The 10389-nt window shown below is 37.2% G+C and overlaps 1 protein-coding gene across 2 annotated transcripts in view; it reads left to right on the top strand.

Annotated features, from left to right (window-relative positions):
* LOC110027412 (glutathione S-transferase 2-like) overlaps window positions 1-9892 on the top strand; it is a 53873-nt gene extending 43981 nt beyond the window's left edge. Inside the window, exons 8-9 of one of the 2 annotated variants that reach the window (XM_020728843.1) lie at window positions 4503-4559; window positions 8302-9892. In XM_020728843.1, coding sequence (XP_020584502.1) covers window positions 4503-4559; window positions 8302-8412 — 168 coding nt within the window. In that variant the 3' untranslated portion in view covers window positions 8413-9892. Of the gene's footprint in view, window positions 1-4502; window positions 4560-4744; window positions 5134-8301 lie in introns of those variants that run through there. The other variant, XM_020728842.1, reaches the window with a different exon arrangement.
* The last annotated feature ends 497 nt before the right edge of the window (window positions 9893-10389 follow it).

Here is a 10389-nt window from a genome sequence, read left to right as displayed (position 1 = left end):
AACGAACGAGCCGAACACGAGCTACTTAACGAGCCGAACACGAGCTGTTCGCGAACAACGAGCCAAATTGACAGCCCTATTCAGGACTCCCACAGTAAGTTTGTCCATGCCAGCTTCTTGAGGTTGGGGGAGCTTCGACATCATTCGTCGAAGTTTTTGATTCCTCATAGCATGGAGTCAAGTGTATCACTTTGAAGGTAGCATAAATGTTGTAATCTTCTAGTAAGTCAATCTTGTAAGCATTGCCATTAACTTCTTGAGGATCCAATAATGTTCATTTGCACTGGGTTTGAGTTTTCCAAAGGATCCCATGCGAATTCTCTCATTCAGCTTGACCAACACTAAATCTACCTCCCTAAACGTTGCTTTTTTCTAGTTTTATTAGGTTGCGCCTAGTACTTGTGGTTTTGCTTGGTGATCTCTTTCCCAACCGCTTGTGTATCCTCTGAATCTTCTGTACCCTCGTCTCAGCATTCACACTCTCCTTTGATGTAGGGACAAGTGGCACTAACTTGAGTGGAGTGAGTGGATTATGGTCGTATACGATCTCAAATGTGACGTGTCTCATAGCTGACTTATGGATCAGTTGTAAGCAAATTCGGCTTGGGCTAGAATCATATCCCGCTGCTTGATGTTCTTCCCTATAAAGCACCTCCGAAGATTCCCCAGGTTCCTACTCACTACTTTTATCTAACCATCTCTTTGTGGATGAGTTGTTGAGCTGAATTGAAGCTTTGTACGAAGCTTGCCCCATAAGACCCTCCATAAGTGACTCAGAAACTTGACATCCCTGTCTGAGATAATGGTCTTGGGTATCCTGTGTAGTCTTACGATCTTCCTGAAGTATAGGCCAATTACATGTGATGCATCCAATTTCTGGTGGCACAGTATAAAATATGCTCTTTTTGAAAACCTATCAACCACGATCATCACTGATATTTTTTTCGTTGCAACCTCAAAAGACCTACTACGAAATCCATGCTAACACCCCCCAAGGAGCTGCTGGTACTGGTAATAGTGTATACAACTCTGTATTTTTCACCTCTGGTCTTGGCTAGGTGAATGTACAACTCCACATCTCTAGTCAGTCTGAGCTAGAAGAAAAGTTCCCTAACTAGTGTGAGGGTCTTGTCTCTGCCAAAATGACATGCTAACCAGTCATTGTGTCTTTCCTAAACAATAAACTCCCTCAGTGAGCATCTGGGTATACACAATCCGTTCTGGTGGAACAGATAGCCATCAGTTCTATGGTAATGCCCCATAGGTTTCTCATAGCACTGTTCCCAGGCCTCACTGAAAACCCCCTCATATAGATCCTTCACCACATTAAATCCCATGACTCTGGTCTGCATGTGGTGATTAGCAAGTGGTGGCAGCTCAAGCCATCTGCTACTCGATTTTGACTTCCTACATTGTGCTTGAGCACGAATTGGAACGATGTGAAGAACTCGACCTTGGAAGCATGTTAGTCTTTCAGCTTATTTGAACTGTTCAAGAACCTTAAAGCCTCGTGGTTTGTGAATAAAGTGAACTTGTTTATCAACATGACTTCACTTGTTAAGGCTCTCATAATAGCATAAAACTCCTTGTCGTATGTCAAATACTTTCTTTAGGACTCATTTAACTTCTCATTGAAGAAGACTATGAGATATCATCCTTGGCTCAATACTGCTCTGACACCCACATTAGAAGCACCACACCACCTCGAGCAATTGGTTGAAATCATGTTGACCCAACATTGGGGTCTGTGTCAACTTCTCTTTCAGGGTATCAAACCTGGATTGGGCTGCCTTTATGATGCGGTGCATCAAAAGCCGCACACAAGATCGTGTCCCGCAAGCAAGGCCGTGTCTCGTAGACGGATCTTTCCGCTATTGAAGATCGAGCGTGGCGTTTTGGATTGGGCGAGTGTGGCTGAACCAAACCAATGCCTCTCCTTTTAAATTATTTTCAAATTTTAACATGTTTTCCTATATCATTCCTTTCTTTCTAGTCAGTTCATATATAAATTGTATGTGTTTGGAAAGCAATTTTTTTTGTGCGAGTTTGTGGACAGCCGCCGAGGTTCATTTTCTCTCTTTAAGGGCTAGATTTGTTACAGTTTTGGTGGTGCTACGCATGTATCTCTCTCCTGATGTGGTGATTATCTTTCCTATCCTCTTGCACACCCTCCCAATCTTCTGATGTTTTGGTGGTGCTACGTATGTATATCATTCCCTGTGCTGTCCTCACACAAACATAGAACCTTTCGAATGTGTGATCAGTGTCATTATAATCAAGTGATTGTGAGAACCTGGATTATTTTCAGTAAGCTTGTGCTCAGTGCAGGAACTCACTTGTAATTATCATCAACTGATCTAGATATGTTGTCTCAAACTAACTGTCTGGACTGTCATACCTTCATATACGATAATAGTAATTCAATGCTTATTTTTAGGTCACTATTAATTTGCTTTGGAGGTATGATTGGATAATTTCATAGGCCACCCAATTGGATGTATGCTTATTATCACCTCTGTTCAATTGGGCAAAGATTTAAAGCTTCAATTTTTTATTCTTCAAATGCTTGATCATCGAGACAGATTGAAGCTCTTTTTCTCGATGGGCATCCAATATATAAACAAAGAGCAATAACTCTTTTTCTATCACCGACTTCAATTTTCATCTCGAATTTTTCAATAATAGCCGTTCATCGAAAGAAATGCCTTAAACTCGTCAGATTTTTAGAATGAGTGCCAACTTTTAAAGACATTATTGAATTTTTTTAGTCTCTAATTTCACGCTAATATAATTATCCAGTTTATATGTATATATGTCAGTACTATCAGAGTTTGAATGATGATATTCAACAACTTCACAATAATATATAAAATCAGTATTTTGTAAATTTGTTATATCTTCACTATCATGTGACATCATGGACTTTAAATTGGCTTGCATTAACACACAATGATTGAGACAAAATACATCATATTAAAATCTTATAAACATCTTCTAATTGATTAAGATCAGGTAGATTTACTTACATATCTCTTAATTTTAATGTATTTCCATATCTATAATCTATAAAATAAAAAATAAAAAACTTATCAACAAGTAATTCAATAATAAAATCCAGGAAAAAATGAGAGAAATCCTGGCAACATGGGGCAACTAACTTCATCCAAAGTTATCTTGGAATAGAACAAAATAAAATTTGCATATGCCATGAAGTCCTAGGATCCAAATTGACTTAAGAAAATGTAGTTATCAATTAAAACCCTCAAAATAATTCAGAAGAAAATATTGTGTCTGCCAAACCATTGAGTTTTCTAAGCAAACAGATAGATCAAAATGAGGAGTTCAAATTGCTTGGAATAAGGCAAACAGATAGATCAAAATGAGGAGTTCAAATTGCTTGGAATAAGGCTGCAATGAAGGTAAGGCATCATTTGTAATATCCGAACATAAAAAATATCAAGTATGGAGGTTACATAAAAGATCTCAGAAATAAGTAGCGTTTGCTGCAATGAAGGTAAGGCATCATTTGTAATATCCGAACATAAAAAATATCAAGTATGGAGGTTACATAAAAGATCTCAGAAATAAGTAGTGATTGTTGCAACATACAAGTGGTTGAGTCTTCTTTGTGATTAGGATTTCTTCATAATAGCTCCAAAACAAAACAAAAAATTTGTCCAAAATCAAATCAAGTGTAGCATTATATGTTCAAGGAAATTAGTAGGATCAATATAGTGCACCTTAAACTATAAAACTCGAGAAGCACAATGCACATGCGATAAATCGTGAAATATATAGAGAATAATAAATAACAAAACATAAAACTACCCAAAATATGCAAATGACACAATATTGAAATTGCAGATCCACTAACTATGGTCATTTCAAGATAAAGACCACATAAAGTTAAGTGTTTGCTATGAACTTCTCCAATTTAAAGTAGAAGGGATGGGTTGTAATTGTCATTGCCAAAAAATTCAAATTGTTGGCGACGGGTTGCAACATTGGAGATATTTCAATAGACCCTTCAACAAAATTTCATTAAACACAATAAGTAATTGCATCATATTGTAGGAGCTCTCTACACAGGAGCCAACATTGCTTTCCTTTTGTGGAATACCCTGCTAGTGACTGGGTGAGCTCTCTACGTGGAAAATGGATTCTCGTCGAAATACACGGGAAATGGAGATGTTAGAGACACGTGAGACGGAAGAAGGTAACGGCTAATGGCATGGTGAGCAAACTTGGAATGGATTAAGGGAGGCGAGAGAATGATGGAGGGGGTAACAGAGAATGGTTAATTGGAAAGATGGACATGTTTTGGGTGGGTATTATGTAAATATTAAGGTTAAGGTGTTTAGGATGTAAACACATATGTTTTATGTCGTTGGTAGGTAAAAAAAAACATATTTTTTTCTTTTTTTTTTCCAACATATGTGACAAGGACCAAGTGCTTCAAGAAACTCAAAAGCTAACACAATTTTTCCAACATTCCCTTGCAGGCTGATATATTTCTAGCTCCTCAGATTCTTGCAGCGGAAAGATTCGAGATTGACATGGTAGTTTCGATCGCCTAACCCTGCATCAATTCGAACTTTCTTCGTCTTTCAGTATGCCTCAAATGTTTAAATTCCAAGTTGTATAGTGCTCAAATGCATTTAACCATAAACAATATGCTCTGGTTTTATTCTCTCATGTTTCAGCTGTTAGCTTCTCCTGATGCTTATTTATCCTTGTTTGTCAGAGCCGCTACCCGACGCTTGCCTGGCTCAAGGAAGCTTACGACGAGGACCCTGCTTTCCAAGCAGCTCTTCCCACAAACCAACCAGATGCGCCTTCGCCGTCGGCCGTATGAAAATGCGTCGCCATTAGCTCATCATCAATAAACTGCTTTTTGGGGGGGTCATATCTGCATGATCTCTGTATCTAGGAACAAAATGGGTAGGTGTCTCCTTTGCTGTTAGACAAAAAAAGAGCTTTTGTTTGCTAAGGTCCTAAATTTCAAACCTTGTTGGCTTGGGGTTTGTTCTACCACCTGAAATAAGTTTCTTGGTAGAGAAAATTTGGGCAAGTTGTGTTGTTACAAGCAAGAGATGAGCTGCTTCCATTAATGAAACTTTAGACTTGGAATTCTTCTCTTGCCTCCTTTGATCCATGCAGAATAAATAGTGATATCTTTTTATGGGGACATTTACATGCATAGCACACAATTCTCATGTATTTACATATCTCACATCTAAACTTTCATATTTATGTACACAGCACTCAAATTTTTAATATCACATCAAAAATTGCACCATCACCCCCTTTTTAAAAGTGAAATAGGCATTTTCATGCATAGGTTTAAAGCACTTTTTTCTGCGTATGTAAATATGAAAGTTTAGGTGCGAGATATGTAAATACAAAAGAATTGTGTGCTATGTATGTAGATCTACTTTCTTTTAATTATCTAGACATTGTTATGTATGTAAAAACCAAAAAATGGAAGTTACGGTGTGAGATGTGTAATTGCAGAAGAATTGTGTCCTTTTTTTTGAAGTGTATAGACATTGGGCAAAAAGATAGTTTGAGGTTTTGTAGGAAAAACCCGAAGGGTAAAAATCAAGGGGCTTAGCCCACTTGAAATAGTTTCACAATGCTTATGTATGTTATAAAATTTTACCGGCCTTTCATTAGTCATTAGTCAGCAGTAATATTACGTAAGGGGGGATTATCGATTTCACTAAGGGAATTGTGGAATATGTTGGGAAAGTGGGGATGACCTATTGTTATGGAGAAAGACTTATGGTGGAGATTAGGTGCTAGAAAGATTGATGTCGTCATCGTCGATAGCAACGGCGTTGGTGATTGTTGGAGAGCAAAGATCAGGTGGTGGTCCGATGACAACGTTCGTGGTTTGTTGGTTACACGGTTGGGTAATGGTAGTCCAATTCGGTGGCGGTGACCTAGTGGAGGCGGCAAGATGGCAGTGATCTGGCCGAGGCTGAGGCCATTGATGATGACCTGATAGCAGTGGTCTGGTAGCCGTTTATTATGTTTCGTTAATATGCGAAGCAAGTTTGATCTGATAACAAATGTAGTAATCAATGAACTAAAAGAAGCCTATTACATATTATATTAGACGCGCAAAGAGATTTTAGTTGGACAAAATTAAAAAAAAAAAAAAAGAATTCTTATTGTGCTTCGTAATTGCTAGTGATGTGAGATGAAAATAATTCTGAGAAATATAAGATGCAACGAGAAAATATTACGTGTGTTATATTGTATAAACGACGGATCAAATTCATGGAAATTGAAATACACGGCAGTCTCCGCTAATCTGATCCATCGTCTATACACATGTATAACATATGTAATATTTTCTCCCGCGCAAAATGTCTATCTACCAAGTTTATGCCCTGAAATAAAAGGGTATATAACCTTAATGAGTTCTAATAAAAACTCATAATCTGTTTATAAATACTTATAATTAATGTACATATTTATGAACAACAATATGATGAACATTTATTTAAATTCTAAAAAAAATAACATTTATTTGAATTTTCATAATGTATTGGTAAATATAAAAAATATGTGCTGGCTGTTATTCTGTTCCCATCATATATTTATGCAAAACAGCATATAGAGCAGAGAAAATTTTTACAATAATCATACTACTATTCATAACTGCTACATCATGCATATTAAAGTTACAAAGAAGAATACGTTTGTACATATTTCAGATACATTACAGATCCCAACTTAGATGTTAGATGCTTCATCTTCTTAAATCAATTATTGCATACGGACACCGCATGCAGAGATGCATGCGGTGTCCGGTGATCTACGGTCAGGATGTATTTCGGTGGCTCCACTTAAAAAAATTTTTTTTTTTAAAAAAATCGAAATACATCATGACCGTAAATCACCGTGATTTACGGTCATGATCGAACACTGCATGCATCTCTGCATGCATGCGGTGTCCGCATGCAATAATTTTTTCACAATAATCTAAAGAAACTGAAAATAAACAAGTGGATTGTAGTTACTTTGGCAAAATTTTCAAAATAGCATCAATTAAATCTACAACCAACTTGCTTTTTAACTTTTCCAATTCATGAGTTAAAAACTCCAACATGTTATTTATGTAGCAATCACTTTTTATATCAATATAGAAATGAATTTGGTAGCACTTGTATGACAAGTAAAGCAAATATGAGTAGACTTGTGGACCTACATTGAACATTTCATCTATATTTTTCCTGTACTAAAAAATAGGGAAATTATTTGCATACGTCTTACGTACGTAATGCTGTATAAGTTGGGAGGTTATTCAGAGGGTATAGGGAGACTATATCCGTATTATACTATTTGTAATTTACCTGTAACCTACCTGTAAACTATAAATAAATTCTATATTTCTGTAGTTCCGGTAGGTACAATTTAATTACAGAGAGATTACACAAGTATAACACAAATATATTACAGAGATATAAAGCCACTCTATGCTCTAAATAACCTCAAACGTACCCCATAGTCTTGCTCGCAAATATTTTCCCAAAAAGTCCCGATCGTATAGACTTCTCTAGAACTTTCCGTCGCTTTTTTAAAACTCTCCCTCACGGTGCCAACAAAACCCTAGCATCCAGAAACCCTAATTTCCACCCCAAAACCATGAGCTTTCTCTCAAATTCGCTTCTAATCGATCGAGCATAAGCCATTTGTTCCACATAACGGAAGCCGTAGAGAGGCTAGCATTCTTTCATCCGGTACGCGGCGGCGGCCAAGAAGACCAGCCTGCCGCAGGAAACCGCGCCGGAGAGGAGAGGGAGAGTGGCGGCGTACCGGTTGACATTCTCGAAACCCCGAAGAGCTACACTTTCTTCCTAGACGTTCCTGGCCTCCAGAAATCAGAGATCCAGGTGAGTCGCAGTTGAAACAAAATCCGGATTTAGCAATCTTCAAGGGATGTTTGGCTGCAGCAAAGATTTTAGAGTTTGAAGGATTCAGTGTAAAAGAGGACCAAGTGCTTCAAGAAATCTCAAAAGCTAACACAATTTTTCCAACATCCCTTGCAGGCTGATACATTTCTAGCTCCGATTCTTGCAGCGGCAAGGTTCGAGATTGACATGGTAGTTTCGACCGCCTAACCCTGCATCGTTTCAAACTTTCTTCATCAATCAGCATGCCTCAAATATTTAAATTCCCAAGTTGTATAATGCTCAAATGCATTTTAAGCATAAACAATATGCTTTGGTTTTATTCGCTCATGTTTCAGCTCTTAGCTTCTCCTGATGCTTATTTATCCTTGTTTGTCAGAGTCGGTATCCGACGCTTGCCAGGCTCATGGAAGCTTACGATGAGCATCCTGCTTTCCAAGCAGCTCTTCCCACAAACCAGCCGGATGCGCCTTCGCCGTCGGACGCATGAAAATGTGTCGCCGTTAGCTCTTCATCAATAAACAGCTTTTTGGGTGGGTCATATCTGCATGATCTCTGTATCGAGGAATAAAATGGGTAGGTATCTTAAATTTCAAACCTTGTGTGCTTGGGGTTTGTTCCGCCACCTGAAATACGTTTCTTGGTAGAGAAAATTTCGGCAAGTTTCAGCATTTCTTATTTAAGGAGTGACAGATTTGGTTTGTAATATTTACACTCATAATTTTAATCATAATTTTTAAAATTATGAGTGGCAGTTTATGCTCCCCATCATATGAAGATAAAATGCATTATATTTCATGCTCATAAAACACAGTTCTTATAGTATAAAATCATATGCAAATATTATAAACAATATAAACATTACAAATTAAAAAACTAAAAAATCATACATTATTGCAAAAAAAAAAAAAAGATTTAAACCATTTTATTGTTTTTGGTCTCCTCCGGGAAAAGTGTTAAGTGGGGTGGCGAACTCTGGGGTAATAGTAGGAGTCGGCAGCATTGGGTTTGTTGTCGACCTCTCCTCCGACTCTTAGGCGACAACACTCTCCTCTGGCCTCCCCAGCAGAGTCTCTGTTCTTTTTATTTTTAAACAAAAAATAGACACTTTTTTTGTATAAAAAACCATAAGGGAGCAAACTCTGATATATTTTCTCCTGCTGAACCGCAATCGGTCTTCTAATGTCGTTCTGGTAATGGTTATTGAGGATTGTCCTTTGTTTATCGATTAGTTTCCAACGGTGTTGAGGCATGATGGCTAAGGACAAGAAGAGGTCGTCAAGGGAGACTAACCCATGAACAAAGGACAATCCTAAGTAACCATTACTAGAACGACATTAGAAGAACGACTGCGGTTCAACGGGAGGAAATATAATAGAGTTTGCAGCTTTATGATTTTTTATATAGAAAAAATGTATTTTTTGTTTAAAAATGAGAAGAACAGAGGCCCTGCTGGGGAGGCTGTGGGGGAGACTGTTGTGAAGGCTGCTGCCGCCCAGGTGCCCGAGGAGAGTGTTGCCGCTCAGGAGCCGGAGGAGGGGTCAACAACAAGTCCAGTGCTGCTGACTCCTACTCCTCTTTCCCCTGAGTTCACAACTGTACTCGAACAATTTTCCCCCGGAGGAGATCAATGACGATAAAATGGTTTAAATCTTTGTTTTTTTTGTTTGTAACAATGTATATGATTTTTTTAGCTTTTTAGTTTGTAATGTTTATATTATTTGTAATGTTTGCATATGATTTTATTTTATAAGAAATGTGTTTTGTGGTATGAGTATGGTGCATTCTATCTTCATTTGATGGGGAGCACGAGCTTCCACTAATAATTTTAAAATTATGAGTGTAAATATTACAAACTAAATCTGTCATTCTTTATATAAAAACTGTGTTTTAATATTCATGTTAAGCTCGTTTGCTTAACAAATGAATCAAAGACGAGCTGTTATGTATGAAAAACTCAAATTAAATTTTATAGTCTCTATTAACAACTTTGTTTTGAAGTTGGAACTAGTTCTTAGTTTTTTTGTGGAGCTGTCAAAATTGCTCGTTATTCATGAATAATTGATGTTCGGTTTGTTAAAAAGATATTGTTGGACTCGTTTTGGCTCTAAATAATTAAGATATATATATATATATATATAAAATTAATGTTAAAAATTCACGGTAGTAGAGTAATATATTATCGTCTTAGCGTGATACAAAGATTCAGCACACACTCAGAAAAGAGAAAACAACCAGTAGAGACACCAGAAATTTTTACGTGGAAAAAACTACACAACAACAACAACAACAACAAAACCTTAATCCCACTACGTGGGGTCGGCTACATGAATCCTTTTTCTCCATTGCGTCCTATTTAGTGTCATATTTTCATTTAGTTCTAGTAAATTAAGATCATTTTTAATACAATAAGCCCAAGTCTTCTTAGGTCTACCTCTACCTTTCTTAACACAAGTCGAATTTAAAA

This window comes from Phalaenopsis equestris, unplaced genomic scaffold, assembly GCF_001263595.1.
Source record: "Phalaenopsis equestris unplaced genomic scaffold, ASM126359v1 Scaffold000428, whole genome shotgun sequence".
Classification (NCBI taxonomy): domain Eukaryota; kingdom Viridiplantae; phylum Streptophyta; class Magnoliopsida; order Asparagales; family Orchidaceae; genus Phalaenopsis; species Phalaenopsis equestris.
This window is presented reverse-complemented; position numbering and strand designations above follow the sequence as displayed.